A 19,183-nucleotide genomic window follows, 5' to 3' on the forward strand; every position below is an offset into this window, starting at 1 on the left:
GCATATTTGCTTCTTTTTCCACAGGCAAAATTGGATGGATGAACAGCAGGATGGATATTGTAATTAGCTTTTGACTGTACCTTGCTATCTATATGCTGTGTTGAATTTGGTTGAATATTTAGGAGGCGTCTGGTTCGCATGGGGGAAACAGAATGGAATTCAGAAACAGAAAGGAGGAGAAAAGAAAGGAATGATTCTGAACAATAAGTCTTGTAGTTTCAATATGAATACAATGTATAAGAAATATGATCATTGTTTTCAAAAAACATGTGCAAAACAAATAAGAAGGCTGATGATACTCTCATGTTATACATTTATGAGAATCTTAAGAGAACAAACTTGTTGCTAATCCATTACATACTACTATACTAGATAGAAGAAAAGTACAGGTCGTTGTCATTGCTCACTGCTCAAATTTGAAAAGGATTTGAACTCGAACTCGTGAGCCCGAGAGATAGCAAACAGGACAGGCCTTAAAAAATTTAGACCGTTTTTTGACGCAACCAAAAACATCTCTTTGAAATAATAGGACAGATTCAAAAATGGTAATCATAAAACAAATACATCATAGATGTTGTTCTCAGACTTTCATGACTCAGCATGTGGTTCTTGATGACAGCAGGAAGTGGTAGTTCATTCCTCGAATATGGTTTCGAGATTTTTCTGAGGTAGAATTCTGAAGGAAATAGCTGGAAATTGATCATGGTAGCGGGGTGGGGCTACTGCTGAGAAAGGAGTCCGAGTTGATGACTGAGGCAATTCCCCCTTGGGTTGAAAGATACTCGGACGCAGGACCTTACTGGAGAAAAACATTGGAGCTAACCGAGCAGTAGTAGTTGCCATTTCTTGAAACAATGAATTTCTGAGTTGTACAAGATGAAATTTAAGAAAGTATATGAAGAGATATAATGAATGAGGTCGAGACTTGAGATTAATTGTTGGACTTTGCACACATATATATACACAAACATTAGAGTTTTGGAAGGCCTGAAACTTGAAAGTTTGAGTTACCTACTGACAAAGGCAAATGTAGATAATAGAGACGAGTGTATTGTATGATCATCAAGTTCTGCCGTACTCACTCGGGTAGCCTTAATTACACTAAATACAAACAATTGTTGTGCTCTTGATTAGGAGTATCTGTGAAAGGGCCCTTATAATTTGCTTTTGTGAGGATAAATCATTGTCCTTGTGGTAATGCTTCCAAGCTTCACCTTTTGCGCTTACCTCAATTCTCTGCAACCCATTTATATTCTCGACCCCTCTTTTTTCAACTTATCATGACAACATGACTGTTGATTCGGTACGTTACAGTGTTACGCGACTACTCGATATGACATTCACCCGTAAATTTGGTCCTTGGAGTTGCTATTGTTAATTTTTGATGGCAAGCAGAGTCTTTAAGAGAGGTAATGATTCAAGAGAATAGTTACATGTGTAGTGACCCTGGCAAAGCTTGATGAACAATTAGGTTGGAAATTCAACTACTGTCGTTTCCCGTGGATTGTGTATAAAATAAGATAAACAACAATTTAGATTTTAGAGAATAAAAGCCTCCTACTTCGCATAACAAAAAGCTTAAGTGCCTTCATCTGCAATATCAGCAGCATTTACTTCACTATTCAAACAGATGCTAAACCCAGAACTAAGATATCATTTATGCAATGTGCATTGCACTGCAAATTACTCCTATCATTCATTGTTGAGAGAACCAACTGTACTTTTAAATTCGGCTTCAAGATTCTGAACACTTTCTCCAACCACATCTCGTCTTGTTCGCAATGCTGATGTTGTCTTCTCCCTCATCTCCTTCGCCATTTTAGCCTCTGCAAGCTTCTTTTGAATCTCTTCGATTTGCTGATTTAGTTGGTTGATTTCTTCATCGAATTTTCCCTCATCAAGACTGTTACATATCTCACTTTCAATATTGTCGTACTCCTTCTGAAGCTCACTGGCCGTTTGTTTCTTTGACAATAACTGGGTTAAGCATGATCGAATTTTCTCAACATCAATCCCATGAGATTCGAACTCAGCTAGAGTTTCCAAACTTCTTTCAATGATAGTCATGTCACAAGAGAATTGTAGCTTTGAAGTGTTCTCCACCAGATTAGAAAAATTTACCATAGTACCTATAGCCAATCCCTCACGAGTTTCTTCTGTACAATTGACCAGAGGAGAAAAGTGTGGTCTCTGTGTCGTCCTAAATAATTCCATAGAATCAACAACTTTCCAAAGTGGAGAACGTTTAACAAATGGTAAACTCTGGTTCTCCGCTGTATTGATGCTTATAATGCCAGGTGTTCCAAGCTCGCAAGCTTTCTCATTAGACTCAGCACATCCATTGAGATTTTTAATAGCTAAATCACCTGGACCTGATAACAATAATATACATAGTAAGATAACCAGATCAAAATATTTCCACAAATAGAATTGAAATAATTAGCTTACCAGGACCATCTGTTTTCTGAAATGGAGAGTGATTCGTTGTATCTACTTTGGCAAGTAGAGGAGTTTCAAAACCCTCATTTCTACCTTTTGCATTGGCACATTGGTCCTGGACAGACAAAGCTCCTAAAAAACATAACAGTACTTTCACTATCAATATAATAGCAGCAGTAGTAAAGGAACTTTCATAGCAGAAAATTACAGAATGAAAAGCTGAAGGATAGTTGCTCACTTGAATCATCTGAACCAACCGGAGGTAATGCATTTAACCACATTGATAGAGGTTGATCATCATTGATATTGCCAACTTCATCAATCACCATATTGTCATCTTTCCCATTATCAATTTTATGGCATTCTGAAGTATGAAGTAAAATTGCATAACAGGAAGTAGATAAGGAGAAAAAAAATTACAAGATACTAACTATAGTGAACGTCAGATGAAATCTTGCATAATGGACATCGACCTTAGACACACATTAGAAACCAAATTCTAGAACAAGATGGATAAGAAATTCAGGACATAGCGCTACGCAGATATTTATGTAGCAAGTTAGGCATTTCTAATTCTCAAATGTTTAACAATTACAAACGAATACCCTAGAAGCATATTAAAGAATCCTTAACATTAAGAGATTTGCTAGGACCAGCCTTTGTAAACATAGATAACTAACCTTGTTCATTTTTTTTTGGGGAAAGGGTATCACCCCTAGATTTTCCCTAATACAAATTGCTGGCTTGCATAAAATGTATATGCATAATGCAATTTATCGTAAAATGGATAGGAGAGATGAATAGCTAACAGTTGGTCTGATTGCCATGATAGTGGGAACCAAATTCACTGGACACGACAAGATTTTTAGTAGTTGAAGATTTTTCCTCGACATCTACCAGCAACTTAAAGACAGATAAAAAGATTACTTGCAAAAGATGGCAATGCCAATTTCAGGTAAAATGATTCCTTGCATGTATCTAATATATAATAAGTTACATCGCATATACCTTGATAGCGAGACTCATGGTTAACAATTCTGCTCATTTCTCCATGCCCATTTGACACGGAATTCTTAAGTCGGTCAACCCTTTTACTTCGAACTGTTTCACCTGTCTGGCCATTGAGCAGAGGGATGTGTGCTGTTTTTCCAACCACGTCATTGTGCCTACAAACTCCACTTCTAAGTTTCCTATCAGATGTATTGACTGCAGTACTTTCCTTAATTGAGGCCTGAAAATCACCATTTTCTGGTATTTCATGAACAGCTGTAGATACTACACAGTCGTTCTCTGCCCTTAATTTGGCTTCATCCCTTACAAGTGACTTTTGCATATCCATTTTAACTCCTGCGCTTCGCTCAACTATAGAGAAATTATTTTAACATATTTTGAAATGATTGTCATTTTATTCTATCTATAATATACGGGGTACATGTGCATGTGGGTGTGTCATGTGTACATATACTTGTAGAAGATATTTCACCAAACCTATATGTTTCTTGGACATCATTTTTGGTCTTCCTCTTTTTCTCTTAGAACTGTTGTTTCCTTCAATTAATTCCTTAATGCCCTGGGCATAAAGAGCAAGGTATCAACAACAGTAACCACAACAGATACTAATCATTTAAGGTTAATTTAAGCTACCCAGAAAACAAAAATAATCATTGTGTGCGTGTAATCAATTAGCAAAAAAAATAACAAAAATAATAATCAGAAAGATCACTTATACAACAGGAAGTATACAGGACATCAAGTAACATTTCGACAAATAAATTTAATCAAAAAGCAGAATTATACAATAGGAAACTTAAAAAAATCATCTTCTACAGATGTGTAGTACATAGAAGATGGTACCAGTTACTACCATGCTCCATATGGTATTTAGGTACCTTGAAGACAAGCATGAAGAGCAGTTTTCGGTATAAGGTAGATCACTACCCTAGCCACTCCTTTTTTGGTAAACGGAAAAATAGGACCATTTTTTTTGTTATAAAAGAGCCCTAAAGCAGGTTGCAAGAGTAAACTTCATTGGCACTTCATTTATCAGGTCTTGGCTTGGTTTTAATTTTGTAGCCAACTTCAAGAAATAAATGAAGGCGAGGGAGATTCTCCCTAGAGCTGGAACCTCCATATGCAATTTGAGCATCACTCTAGTGACAGAAATTGCCTTGGTACCCCAAGATACCTCTTTTGACTTGCAGACATGTTATCCTTTTAAAAAAAAGTTCTGAAGTCAGCCACTTCACTTTTGCATGCCACTGGAGTGCCTAACCTTATGTGCTAATAATATTAGTTATGAAACGACTCTTGCTTTAGTATTGCCCTCACCCCCATATCGGAGATTGAGAGTTTAAGGCTTTAAACCTTTTAAATGACAAATGTGCATTGGTGTTCATTATTCAATTAACAAATAAAATTCACATTAAAAATTTTATAAGAAATTTTTTATTCCAGGCGAGATTAGTGGTGCAATCTTATAAGAAAATTTGTTCATAGTTCTAAGTTGTTGACAGGAATATGAAGAATAGTACTCATTCACGTGCCAAACTCATTACTCACATCAACAGTATGTGTTTCCTGATCTTTCTCTTGAGAGATCTCACAATTTTCTGCAGACCTTGCACCTTTTACTTCTTTAACAGACATATCAACTTCTTTTGTAAGACATTCTTTGTCAACAATATCTTCAACATGAACCCCAGTAGTATCCTTCTCTGTAACATTAAACAAGGTTGTATGAAATCTATGTATAATTATCATTAAAATATCGTGCAAAAATTTATACCTGTAAAAATACAGCCATTCCCATCCTGTTGCTCTTCGGCCCTTTTCTGTTGTTTGCTCAAATTTTCAGACCACCCAGTGAGGATGCCGGGTCTTCTCTGGTTCTGCGAAGGTTATAATGCAATACTTGTGATAGCCTAACTCTAAATCAAAAGGCAGACGACTATAGGGCTGCATAACTTGGAAGCCTTTTTTAAAAGAAAATCATTTTAAGGAAGAAATAAGAGAGATTGAACTAATCACTACAAGGAAAATTTATAATTAAAATTATGCTACGTAACGCACCATGTGACTTTGGTATTGCAAAGATGTAAACATTCATCAATTGATCAAGTTAAGTGAGAATATTAAGATCCTTGATCTTAAATTCAGTATATAAGCTCCAGACTAGAATCTGTGCTTAAATAATTAAATGATATATGTCGGGGTTAAATGTCACTATTATTGAATTGCAGTATTTTTCCTACAGGCTACAGCTGTTATAATAATGTAAATTATGACATGCATATAGTCTCAACAAAAAGTTGAAATACTCCCATTGTTCCGAATAATGCATGTTGTATAGTTTTCAAATATAAAGTTGCACTCATATTTATATTTTATAGTTCATTAATAGACATTAAAAGTAAAATTTATAACAATTTTTGAGCTATTAGAACACATTTATAAAAGAAAATGAAGATGCTGATGTAGAGAAATCAACACTGAAGGGAAGCTAGTACCTTAGCTTCATTGATCCATTTTCCATCAGTCCAAACCATGCGATGCCTCAATTTTGACTGATCAAATGTCAAATCCTTCTTTGCATGATTAATGAAAACAATGTACCTCCTATCTTCAAGAAGTCTCCTAATTATTCCACTCCACCAACAGCCTTCAAAGTATGCCTCCACTTTCTCAAGCAGATTATAATCATTATCCTCTAAACTTGGGGGTGAAGGTCGGATATCTGGAGATTCTGCAAATTCTTGGATTATAGGTTCTTTGATCCCAGGGCACTGATATTGCACTAAGCATTTATTGTCTGCAGTTGGTTTCATGACAGTTCCTGCATGCCAAATATCAAAATTTTCCTTCCGAAGAGACACTTCTACTGCTGTTCCTTCACTAAACATCCAGCCAGTAACACTCTTGTGGTTCTAAAAAAATCAAAAACCAAAGTGTCATTAGTCAAAAAAAAATGAGACACACCTTACATAATTTCATTTATGGATGAGATAATAATAATAATAATAATAATAATAATAATTACACATAAATAATATAAATTAAAACCCAGCTTAAAGGTTTCCACTAAATCATTCCAAGCTTCAAGATTGTGGAAATGCAGAATGTCGTGAATGACCAAATTCAAAATTTAGCGGTCAATTTGTGATGGAACAGGTCAACAGGCAAATGTCAACTTTATTGATGATGTTCTGTACCAAAATTGCTCAGCCTTCTCTAATGATCAAAGCTACGAAATAAGAAACTTCTAATTTTTATCATGAAATTTAATTAATCAACTTAAATCTGATGATGATTAAAGTCAACAAGCTACTGTTACATTTAATACCAACATTTGCTTATAATTTATCATCTTAAGAAAAATAATCATTCTATTTAGCACTTCAAAAATAAACAGGAGCCCATAAAAATACATGTAGCTGTAGCTAAACACAATTAGGCCAAAAAAAAAGCACCCGAACTCATATTTTAATATTTAAAGGTAATCGGAAAATAGCATATATTACTAAGGTGAAAATATGTATTTTCACTTTTGATATTGTGGGTGAATGTCAGTAAGGAATCGCGTCACTCAATATACGTAAAGTTGATAAAGGAAGTATGTGAGATATCGAATGTGTACAAGGTAAATTATATACAGATATATTAACAGTAGTTTGGAAGGAAATAACTGATGAACTGGGTTGCGGAATTGAAGAAAACGAGAAAATCACTCAATATGTTTATACCTAAATTTAAGTACAAGGAAGATGAAGCATGTGGTGGAAAGCGGCAAGAAGACGAGATAAGAATGAAAAACAACCTTGAATTAGGGTTTTCCCGTCTACCTTTTGAATTGTCATATAACCGAATTCTACTAACCGATTTGATTTTGCAAATGGGGTTCTATTTGGGTTTTAATTTATTCACAACACTACCATGCATTTCCAGGGCTGTCTCTTGCCTTAAGTGCTATGGCACGCGACGTGCTCGCCACACCTAGTAGAATTGAGTCATCCATTACCATGACTCCGCTTGACAAGGGACAACACTAAGATAGAGGATTTATGAACATAGCAGTATGAAACAGAAAATATGGAAAGGGTACAAAAAACTCAAAAATAAATAAGAAGTTTTGCTAGTAGTTGTAAATATCACTAAAATTGAGGATTTACGGATATCTTAGTGGAGAAGCCTCACCAATGGCAAGATCATGGATTAGATCCTAGTTCTCCACTCCCCATATATAGCACTCAAATTCTTTGGTACATGGTTTTATGGGAAGATCCAGGGGCTTTAGTCCTATTGAGCTTTCATAACTTACTAGTAATAAATTTGTATCTACAGTCATTTGTATATTATATCCTACATCAGATGGCAGGAAACACTTTATAAGTCGGCTAATACTTGCTGAATCTATTTCTCCTTAACTTGCTAAAAAATTTACACAACTTTGACAAAGTATTTACAAATACCTGATCAGTTCTTCCACCAGAACCAACTTTTGGCTTATCATCACTGCCTCCACCATTTCTATCATTGACATTATCAATAGTGGAAATTTCCTTATTTGGTACTTGTGAGGATTGTTCAAGCTGTCTTTGTGAAGTACTAGGCTTTTGATATTGAGTAACATTGGTATCTGGATTCCAATAGTAAATATAACCTGTCTTACCATCAATCAGGCCTCTCCAAGGTTTAGGAAGTGTAGGATCCTCTCTCGCATATCGTACATCAGCAGTTTTAGTAGCAGCCATAACAGAACTTGCAATCTAGGATCCTACAGAATGCATACATGCACAACATACCCAAGAGATTTTTTTAAAGCAAGATGTTGCAAATAATAATAAAAAAAAAAATTAAAGCAGCAAATTATAACATCATTTGACTACAAAGAACATGCTACTAAGATTCAAATAGGTAAGATTTAAATTTTTCTCTTCTGAAAAAAAACTAAACCCTAGATATTGATCCAGGGGCCACATCATCAAGCATTTTGGTTCTTTTTCTCTTCTAAAAAAACACTAAACCCTAGATATTGATCCAGGGGCTATCACCAACCATTTTGGTTGATGATAAGCCCCCTTTTGTTTGTTGTTTTTTGTTTAATTTTCATTCTTGCTTAATAATCTCTCTCCTTGTTTGAAAGTTTTTCTACCCATTAATTGGGTCTTTCCTACTCATATTTTGAGTTTGTTAGTCTCTTTTAGACTTTGGCGAGGGATGCTCCCCACTGCAAAATCTGTTCACTGATTGTAATTTAACAAAGAAAATCTTGATTTGATTTTTCTTATGTACAAAACAGTCATGGATTTCTACTAAAGAAAAAAACTAAGGCTTTCCTCTGTATTCGTTAGAAACATCCATAACTCAGTGTTCGGAACAGTGTAATGTAATGTAAAAGATCGTATTTTCATCTACATCTGCATCAATAGCCAAGTTGTAGTAAAAAAGGGTGAAATAGTGTTACAAAAATGACAGAAGTTACCGCATCTGTTACTTTTCCTTCTTCTGCTTTCCTATCTTAACTCTACCTGATTTATGTTTTCACTTATAGAGTACATTTTATCGCAAAGACACAGGTTGAACTGATTGATTCAATATTCGCAATTTTTTGATCTAAGACTCTTTTGTCAAAACTGAACTTTACGAAGGACAAAAAAGGAGCCCTATTTTCGGGGAAAAAGAGTAAAGCATTTGTTAGAAGACCTTACGCTTAAAATACATAGTAATGAAATAGAATAGGTACTTCAAAACAAAGCCCTAAAACCAAATTAGGAGGAAATTAAACAGACCATGTGTGACATAAACACCAAGTACATTATCATCAGCAACCAACAAACTACATCATAAACTAAAGCTCAACATGCAAGAAGATTTGCACAAACAAATATTTTCAAGAGTTCTTAATTCATCGAGACACTTAAGTTCCAACGATTTCCACCCATAATGAATCTTCTATTTTCTCAAAAAAAGAAAGCAAAGCAAACAAACAAACACCCATATAAGTACACACAAAATAGATCCCAGAAACCCAAAAAAAAAACATATTGTAAATAAAAGAAAAAACCCTTTTTAACCTTTCATTTAATGAAACCAAGAAAATTTAGGGCTTGTGCAAAATCTAAATAGCTTAAGAAACCCCAAGAGCATGTACCTGGGTGATGATAGAGAGGGTATGTAACTGCAGTTTAAGACAATGAACAGACCAGACCCGTTGAGTTCCACTTCAAACCTTGTATACATATGTTAGCATAATACAAGTGATGTGAGTAATTTACTAGTTGAACATGTTTGTAATTGTAATTGATGAAAAAAGGTGAGTGATGTGGGGGTGTTTTGGGAAGTGTGAGAGTTTGTTGGGTTTTAGCGTTTTAAAAGGAGAGTCCTGGGCAGATTTCTTTTTTCACACTCTCGCATACGAGTACATTTTTATGGTCTGTTCATTATTTACAACGGGCTCTATTTTTAGCTATACCCCATTTCTTTGACCAAAATGTTACACACTCCAAATTGCTGATGATTTTATCCTAAAATTCTTCTCAAATCTCATACCACAGCAGTAATTTTAAACTAGTTTTAGAATATCACATTTCGATAATGATGGGATATGAGTGGGTTGATATCAATATAATTCATTAATAAACACATCTTAATATTTGGAAATAAATTTTGATATTCAAATTTGTACCTTAATTGCAAAGAGCAAAGATAACATTATGATTTTTAAGTTTTTTAGTAGAAGTTGAAATCAAGATTTTCTTTCCTTAACGACAGAAGTAGATGAGAAGGGTTGAATGACTATAAATTCTTTTTTCGAGTTTTAAAAATATTTTTATAATCTTTTTTTATGATCATTCATATATTTTCCCTTAGAGCATCTCCAATAGAGATTTGACGGCTTGTATGATTGTCAACAGATTGCCTACAAAAATTGGCAATGGTTAAAATACACATGCAAAAAAGTTATATCAATAATGTCTTTTTTAGTTTATGAGTCATTTACAATTTAATGTAAGGGACCACATAGGCAACAATTAGAGGTTACTAACTATTGAAGTAGAATGTTACTAAGTTGATATAAAATTGAGTGAAAAAAAAAATATTAATATATATGATAATTTGACAAAATTAGCAACTAGTTTGACAACCCCTTATTGAAGATGCTCTTACAAACCAATACTCGAGCCCAAAGAATCAAATACTCGAGCCCAAAGCTTATATATTGTAGTTACTGGTTTGCAAGGACAATCTCAAAAGGGAGTATAAGCTCACTACAGCATCAACTGTTTACAGTTACCATCTTTAACATTTAAAACAATTAATATGTATATAACTAAACAAAAGTATACGGTTGTTATATGATAAGCAGCACTATGATCGACCAGTACATGATAACACCACAGTTTCCATTTTCAAACAGCTGCACAGAGTTAAATCACTGGAAAGGATTGCTCTTGTTCGTCATTTCCTACCCAATTCCTTGGATCTTGTGAGTTGTGACAAAAAAATTCATCACCTTTAGTCAGTTAAACACTAGAAGTGCATCCTGGAAGTTTACATACTTAAATTATACAGATATTTACGTATAAAGATCAGATGACTGGAGTGTTTATCCCCTGACAGAGGGTCCTCCTTGTCCTCTTGAATATGTTAGTTACTGGGTTCTTCAGAAACAAAAAAAGGCACTCGCCACAGTTACATTGCTGGTAATCTGTCAAATGCAATACTAAAATATTAACACATGAGACGCGAAAAAATGCTACAGATTAATGTCCCCTATTAACATGAAGTTTTCAATAAAAATCTGCACTTTACCTCGAACTTTTTACATGAAGCAACAGGAAGATGAGAGCAATGAACATAGAGGAAGCACCAACTAGTATGTAAGTCATTCCGAGAAAGTTATTCCTTCCTCCCAACCAGCTTGATGTCGAGAGAACTATCTTTTTCTTCCCACCAAAACTGTAAGTGTTATAGTTATTCAACAGGTTTACAACTATGATGTCATCTTCATCCAAGTCCTCTTCAATTCTTCCATACAACTTTCGGAAGCTAGGAAGAGCAGCAGTACGCATCCAAACAATAAGATCCTCTTGATCGCTTAGCTAATACAAGTGATGCGTTGTGGAAGAACAAAATTAGGAAAGTGCAAGTATAAGAATGATGGCAGATAAAAAAATGCATTAAAGCAATTCAACATAGGGATGGCAATTTAGCCGATGGATATCCGATCTGATCGGGTTTTACCGAACCCGAATATTTCGGGTTTGGGTTCGGGTTTAGATTTGATTTTTTAATCCGAATTATTTTCGGTTTGGGTTTAAGGCATACCGTTTAGAACCCGACCCGAAAATCCGGAACTTATTTCGTCCTGACCCGAACCCGACCCGAAACCCGTGTTAATATATAATTCTTTTACATATACATGTATGTAATATTAGTATAATATATAACATAATATACTACTAATATTAGTACCAAAAAGTATTATACTTTCTACAAATTATTGCATTAAAGTCTAACGTTACTGAACTATTATCATTAAACATGTTTTCAGCAGCAGGGTTCAGGGTTTGAAACCATAGGCCAAGATTGCTGCCTTGTTTCACCAACAATTTCAACCATATAAGTCTGATCCATTTCTTTCTCTGAACCTCCAATTCAACCCTAACAATTTATAAGTTGGGTCGACAAACACTTGTAGATAAGCTGTTACGGACTTATAAGTCATAAGTGGCTTATAAGCTAGCTGCCAAACAGGCTAATGCTTCACTTGCATTTGTGGAAATCAAAGTGCAATTTAGTAGAGATCTACAAACCCGAACCCGAAAAAACCTGATGGATTCGGATTTGGTGATTCGATTTTTCCGGGTTCGGGTTCGGGTTTGGAAAAGAAATCGGGTTTGGGTTTGGTTTTTACTAACCCATTTCGACCAACCCGATCGCCATCCCTAATTCAACATCTTAATCAAGTATTTAATGGAATTTACCCAGTTAAAAAGGGATCAGGGGCCCATATCTATTTAGTATTGTCTTAAAAATAGTCAAAGTATATGCATAAAGAATAGTCAAAGTATATTCATAATTGCATATCCTCAATTAAAAACCTAGAAACTCGTATAACCACCCACACTTCTACTGTGTAGCATAGTATCTCTCTTGACTCTCCTCACAAACCTGCATATCCTCAACAGAACAGATTTGTGGTTTTTATAGGCTGAGGTCTAGAATAAGGGCTTCTTTCATCCAAGTTAATTCACATTGTAGCAAAGAAAAATCCAACTGAAGCTTTTATGAGTGAGCACGACAAAACTAGTATTGTAAATATAGACATTTACGCTTAGTTTCACACAGTATTTTCTGTGAAAAGTCTCTCTATCTGGGAAACTGTATAGAAACAAATGTAAACAAACAGCCAGAAGGGTCTAAAAGTGCACAGAAACATCATACCAGTCAAGTGAGAGCGAAAAACCAAGTACAATAAAAATGCTATAGCATAAGCCTCACAGGTCACTGAAAAACCTCCTTAAACTTTAGTTTGTAACTGTGACTAGATGCAGGGGAGCATATGAAGGAAAAAATGAACAAGAAAATAAGTGCACATAAAACCCATTTACATAAAGAAATTAATACTTACATACAGGCAAAAACCAAGAAAAGACAGGTGGAACACCTTATTTGGCCATCTCAAATCACATTCTGCCACTACTAATATGACAGCATGCACGTACATTACAAAATGCATTCCTTAAACCCCTTTATAGAAATATCCTCCTAGAATTATTGCCAAATATTTTCTGTTTGCATATAATAAAAGTCTCTTCAGTTCGGCTCAACTATTAGACAGCACCGAATATGAGAAGCCAACTCAACCTAAATTATGTTATTGACCCTCAATTACTATCACATCAAAATGCTTTTAGATACCCTGGTTCTTCCATCTTATACTTGTAGGGACCAGCATGTTACTTAATTCTACAATGTTAACAACTATGAGCTTATCCGCATTTCACAACTATACGTTAACTTAATCCTCGTGTAGCAAAAAAATAACTTATCATGTTCTGAATTCTGAACATTCTACTTATATCCTCATCAATCTTTCTCTACTGCTGAATAAAGATTCCAAAGCATACTCTTTAAAAAAGGTAAACACTATTAACCAGCTAAATAATTTGCTTTTCAAATGAGTTAATAGTTATTTTCCAGTATTATAGTAGAGTACCACTATAGGCTTATCATGATATGACTCCAGAAAATGGAAACTCAAATCAAGCTGACTAATCATATACATACAGTGAAAACTTACCGCTATACGTGAATCTAACTTTCCGCCACCAATCAAGGTCCCATTCTGAAAATTAAAAGGATGTACATCCTTCCCAAACTTGTGTTCGCGGTCACTCTGCCATGCGATGTTTTTTCTATTGACCTTTAAACTTTCCGCCCCGCGTGAAAAGGAATATGAGTCATTGAACAAACTCCAAGCAACCAACCCACAAGGGACAATTGGGAGACCGTTGTTTAACTCTACTGGTCTACAAGAACTTGTGCTGTTGTATCTCAGTCCATGCAAGAGCTGTTGTTCATTACGGCTTTTAACATACCTGTTTTGAAGCTTGAAGATATGTGATATGCATGTCTAAAAACAAACAGTTGTAAAAGATGATATATATACAGTATGTTAAGTTAACATGCCTTAAAAGGGTGAAACTCATAAGGAAGAACTTAGATAAACATAACGAGAATGAAGTAATTTATTTTAAAGAAACAAGTAACTAGTGAGTATGGGTGGATATTCGGAAATGTACACCAAATAATTCTGACCAACTAAATACTAACTGGAAAAAGAAAACTTCACCTTCGGTGGTTTTGGTAATAATTATCAAGCTCATAGTAGATATAAATTGGAGCTTTCATCCGCTTGTTGATCTGCACAGTGCCAAAGTCATATGAACAAATGGGAAGGATATGAATTAGAACAGCACAGTTTACTTCACAAAAGGAAGTGAAAAGTATTGGAGAGATTTATGGGAATCAGTTGTAAATCGGATTCTGTACATTAGTCACTTATTGTGTATTAGCTGTAGATATCATTTAGTTATAGAGATCTCTACAATTATGGGATCTAATTAGATATGCTAGAATAGGCACTTCCGCATTTTCCACTATATATATGGGACCTTGTAATCTCTCCAATAAAAAGAACACACTAGAAATATGTTACAAAATGTAACAAATGGCTCCAAATAATGGAATCTTAGAAGTAGAATAAATCAATGCCTATCAGAATCACAACATAGGAGGTTTGAATCGAAGAAAAAGAAAACATATGACGGTTGAATTTTTATATTAGCCTATTAGACTGCTAAAAGAGAGATAGACGGGATTATATAAGATCAATATGCCTTCTAACCAATGGTAGCAGAACCATTAATTAAATGCCTCCATTTTTAAAATACTGTAACTTGACTTAAAATACTACACAGTACACACAATAGCACGCTTCTAATAAAGGGGCTTTTGATTCTCTTTCAATATTCCAGTAATTATTATGCATAATTAGGTACTGGAAGACAGGAACTTAAGATGCTGTTAGTACCCAGAGGGAACTAACTCTGCACATGTCGGTATCAGTACATACCTAAGGATATCATGTACAAGTATGTTCACACAGATCACATAAACCAATTTACTGCGTATGGAATTAAGAATGAAAATATCTAAAAAAAACTATATAAAAATGGAACAAGAGCATTATACACGAGAGAAAACATTATTCTGGGAGGCTTTAGAAGGTTCATGTCAAATGTAGCTATAATACAACTAAAATATTACCTTCAAATACCGAGTGCAATTCTTTGAGACTGACATATCTTTCACATATGCCACCTTATTACTTTTGAATAAATCTGGCACACATTCAGTATCATAACGATCCACAATCTCCACCACCTATACACAAAGCAGTTGAATAATCTTGTGTGTCAAGATAATTTTGCACTCTTACAAAGAGTGGCATCTAAATAATACGGACTAATGAATTAGACTAATTCAAACTTACACCCATTGATGCGCGAAGGGATATGAATCCAATGGGAATAAATAGGACACCGATCATGAAATATATTGTTATGACCTGTAAGCAAAAACAGCATATTAACAATCAAACAAAAGAAATCTATATTTAACAGCCTTAAAGGAATTAGATATGCTAATTACATTCATGCACTCACCCACGCTGGTGTTAGAACAGGTTTACAAGCTGGGAGATTTTGCTGTTTAAATTGGTGTACGGCTGCAAATGAGCATTTTAAAACAAGATTAATCATATGCATTTAGGCAGTACACACTACATACCCAAATTACCACCATCTACTGTGAAATTAATACTCCCTCAGTCCCTTCCAATTGTTTACATTTATGAGGAAGTGTTTGGCACGCATTTTAAGGTGCCTAAAAAGTATAGTTTTGTAACTTATTTTTACAATTTTCTTTTTCTGAATAAAAGTTAAATGTTTTAATTTTTACTCAGAAAAACAAAATTGTAAAAAAAAAATTACAGAACTATACGTAATATGCACCTTAAAATGTGTGTTGAACACTCTCTAAAAAATGTAAACAATTGAAAGGGACGGAGGGAGTAACTGATTAACTCATACAATAATCATAAAATTTATGGAATAATAGAGAAATACGGTGCGAGAAATTTGTTTCAAACAGTAATAACAAATAATATGTGAAATGCTGAAATGTAGATTGATGATTTCTGTAGAGCATCTGATCAACTAACGAGCACACCTATCCTCAATCAAGAAATATATCTCGACCTTCGGCAGGTTGAACAATCATAGAAAACAAGTTGGTCTGCTGATGATATTTTTACCAACTCAGCTACTTTTAACAACAATAGTAATTCAGTGCAGAAACGATCACCATTAAATTAGTACTTCAATAAAAATGGTTTATCTGGAAGCCAATTGAGCAGACCTGCCTTAAAAAAGCTATTACAAGTCAGTTGGAACGATAGCTGGACCTGCCTAGAACAGCTCTAGTTAAAACTTAAAATGATAATGTTATTTCACATTGCGTTTTTCATAAGATGTTGCCAGCCATATTTCCTCATGGGTATCCATCTAGCTAAGAAGATATATATGCATTGAGGGCCTGTTTGGCCCAACAAAATAATTAACTTATTTGTTTATAAGCCCGTAATTATTTATCGATGAGTGTTTGTCGACCTAACTTATAAGTCGAATTTACAACTTATAAGCTGATAAGTTAAATGTTAGCAACGACGTACTTTTTCTCAACTTATTTTGTTTTATTTTGTTTTTTATTAACTTTTGTTTTTACATGTTTTTCTAATTAAAAATTTACGAATTAAGATAATTGTATTTAAAATTTATTTATTTTAGCTCAGTTAAGTAAAAAATATTCTGACATTTAACCAAACACTTATTTAACTTATAAGTATCTATCTACTTAACACTTATAAGTCCCTTATTCATTTTAAGTCATAAGTTACTTATTTTAAGATTTCTCAAACGGGCACAATATTAAAAAAATCTATATATTGATTTGTGGATTCTAAAATTTCATTAAATGATCTTATAACATCTAAGTTCTGACATCTTCACTGCAAACTACATAATATAGTCTGTTTCGACTCCACAAAAATCTACGACAACACAACAATACTATTAATTAACAGGCAAAGAAACACATACAATAATCCCATTCATGATAAGCAAACATTACAATCGCAATCTTAAAGGCCGATATGGCTAACCCTTTTTCCAACCAGAAAGAACTGGAGTCCCGTGAGCTTCGACTCCAGCTGGTGGGGAACTCCTCTCATCAGAAGCCATTTATACCCCAATCACAATCTTCACAAAACTAACTACCTGCAATCAAACAACAATTCAGCATTCAAAAAAACAAATGCATGCCCATTAAATCAAATTTAAACAAAACTAACATCTAATCTCCTTGAATAACCCTATAATATCCTAAAAATCAAAACTTTGCTACAGAAAATTCAAGAATTCGAAAGGAAACAAAGAAACTCATGACCCATATGGCAAACATAAGCTAAAAACAAGAATTCAAAGCTAAATAAACAAAATCAGCTCTAAGAATCAAAACTTTACAAAAGGAAAATTGGAAATAGTGGAAAAGAAAACAAGAATCAGTGACCCAGTTTGTAAAGATAAACAAATATTAAGAAAAAAAAGAGAGTAAATAAGAAAATGTACTTAAAATTTGTGGAGCATTTCATAAGAAGAAAGAGAATAAAAAAGACAAACCTTGAGAAGACGATAAAAAAGCAGAGGAATAAACAAGAGGAGTGTGTTTGTAAAACAGCACCTGATTTGATTTTTTCAGATCACACGAAACCTACCACTGCACTCTCCCTGCCTCTTCCTGTTATTATTTCTTTTCCCGGATGAAACATCAAATATAAGTCAATGACGAAAATATAGTTTTTTTTGGGGTTAAATATCAAGCCGGTGCATCCAAATGTATCAAGCGAGTCGCTGGTTATAAAACTGACTCAAATGAGTCACTTATTTAAATATTTATATCAAAAATATCACTCTATTGGTAGTCGAAATTCTTAAAAATATTATATATCGAATTTTCCATATTTTTTGTTAATGATATTACATCCAAATGAAAGGTTACGAGTTCTACTATTTTAGATAATATTGTTAGATTTTTAAAATTTTATCAACTATTTATTTTTAATTTTTTGATTGTATTATTTGATTTAAATAAAAATAAATAGTAAATAAATTTTAAAAAAATTAAAAATATTATCTAAAATACTAGAACTCAGAATCTTTCATTTGGATGTAATATCATTCATAAAAAATGTGTGAAACTCAATATATAATATTTTTAAGAATTTCGACTAATGATAGAGTGATATTTTTTATATAAATATTTAAATGAGTGACTCATTTGAGTCAGTTTTGTAACCAGTGACTCACTTGAAACATTTGGACCCAGTAAATGACATACTTGATATTTAACCTGTTTTTTTTCTCAAACATATTTGATTCAAGTATTTAGTGTGTATGTTAATTTAATTATATTTTATTACTTTTTATTTCCATTTATTCTTTAGTTTAAGTATAGGACGTTGGGCTTAAATTATCAATTAAACACAGTTCTAAAATATAGTGATTATTCAATCATGAATTAAGTTGTGGATACAAATTTATTTCTTACAAAAATTGGATGGATAAATTAATTTGGTTAAGTTTGATAAAATTGGTGAAAAAAAGGAATATTACAAAGACAATTGAATAAAAAATAAAAACCTAGTTTTTTCATACATAAAATTTTATTCAAAATGATTGACTATGGACTCTTTTAAATTCTCTTTAATGACCAACAAACATAGTAATTAGACGGTTTAATAATATTTTATCACAATCATAATTTTATTTTTAAATTAATTTTTTTGTTAAATATATATGATATAACCGCAGCTAAACATGATAATTTTGATCACATGATCGAATAATTTTATGAGCAGACCAGTTTTAAAATTATCATATAACTAAAGATCATTCGAATCAGATTGTACATGATTCGGTTCAAATATAATTCAATTTAAAATCATACAAATTCGATCACATAAAAATCAATCCCTCATTTTCATGGTTTTATCTCTTTATTTTTGACTTATAAACACGACATACATAGCTTATTTTCGTACACTTTCTAAATATAAGAATCA

At 33.5% G+C, this 19,183-nt stretch overlaps 2 protein-coding genes across 8 annotated transcripts; both read right to left on the reverse strand.

Annotated features, from left to right (window-relative positions):
- Positions 1-276: 276 nt before the first annotated feature.
- On the reverse strand, positions 277-9,837 carry LOC141664331 (DUF724 domain-containing protein 6-like). 2 transcript variants are annotated; one of them, XM_074470262.1, is made up of 10 exons: positions 9,587-9,837; positions 7,905-8,209; positions 5,946-6,362; positions 5,225-5,327; positions 4,999-5,153; positions 3,928-4,009; positions 3,448-3,786; positions 2,678-2,803; positions 2,449-2,571; positions 277-2,372 (listed from the first exon to the last, which is right to left on the reverse strand). In XM_074470262.1, exons 2-10 carry the CDS (start codon positions 8,184-8,186, stop codon positions 1,693-1,695), a joined length of 2,307 nt encoding a protein of 768 aa, XP_074326363.1. In that variant the 5' UTR covers positions 8,187-8,209; positions 9,587-9,837; the 3' UTR covers positions 277-1,692. The 2 variants fall into 2 exon arrangements, with proteins under 2 accessions (XP_074326363.1, XP_074326362.1); XM_074470261.1 differs by having other exon boundaries at positions 3,448-3,801.
- A 686-nt stretch (positions 9,838-10,523) lies between these two features.
- Positions 10,524-17,895, reverse strand: LOC141666500 (putative ALA-interacting subunit 2). Of its 6 annotated transcripts, none has more exons than XM_074472542.1 (9): positions 17,803-17,895; positions 17,225-17,339; positions 15,669-15,730; positions 15,497-15,571; positions 15,271-15,387; positions 14,294-14,364; positions 13,742-14,039; positions 11,248-11,537; positions 10,524-11,143 (listed from the first exon to the last, which is right to left on the reverse strand). In XM_074472542.1, exons 2-9 carry the CDS (start codon positions 17,301-17,303, stop codon positions 11,128-11,130), a joined length of 1,008 nt encoding a protein of 335 aa, XP_074328643.1. In that variant the 5' UTR covers positions 17,304-17,339; positions 17,803-17,895; the 3' UTR covers positions 10,524-11,127. The 6 variants fall into 6 exon arrangements, with proteins under 6 accessions (XP_074328643.1, XP_074328641.1, XP_074328644.1 ...); XM_074472540.1 differs by having other exon boundaries at positions 17,742-17,889; XM_074472543.1 differs by lacking the exon at positions 17,803-17,895 and adding an exon at positions 17,691-17,712.
- Positions 17,896-19,183: the final 1,288 nt, after the last annotated feature.

Source organism: Apium graveolens, chromosome 6 (assembly GCF_009905375.1).
Source record: "Apium graveolens cultivar Ventura chromosome 6, ASM990537v1, whole genome shotgun sequence".
NCBI lineage: Eukaryota > Viridiplantae > Streptophyta > Magnoliopsida > Apiales > Apiaceae > Apium > Apium graveolens.

Excerpts from the sequence above, each read along its gene's own strand:
- LOC141664331 (XM_074470261.1), bottom strand. The coding sequence starts at position 8,186 with ATGGCTGCTACTAAAACTGCTGATGTACGATATGCGAGAGAGGATCCT. Across the intron at positions 5,328-5,945 it reads AATGGATCAATGAAGCTAAG|AACCAGAGAAGACCCGGCAT; the intron begins GTACTAGCTTCC and ends TAACCTTCGCAG. Across the intron at positions 4,010-4,998 it reads AGGAAACACATACTGTTGAT|GGCATTAAGGAATTAATTGA; the intron begins GTGAGTAATGAG and ends CTTTATGCCCAG.
- LOC141666500 (XM_074472542.1), bottom strand. The coding sequence starts at position 17,303 with ATGGCTTCTGATGAGAGGAGTTCCCCACCAGCTGGAGTCGAAGCTCAC. Across the intron at positions 14,040-14,293 it reads TATTACCAAAACCACCGAAG|GTATGTTAAAAGCCGTAATG; the intron begins GTGAAGTTTTCT and ends GCTTCAAAACAG. Across the intron at positions 11,538-13,741 it reads AGTTAGATTCACGTATAGCG|CTAAGCGATCAAGAGGATCT; the intron begins GTAAGTTTTCAC and ends CACTTGTATTAG.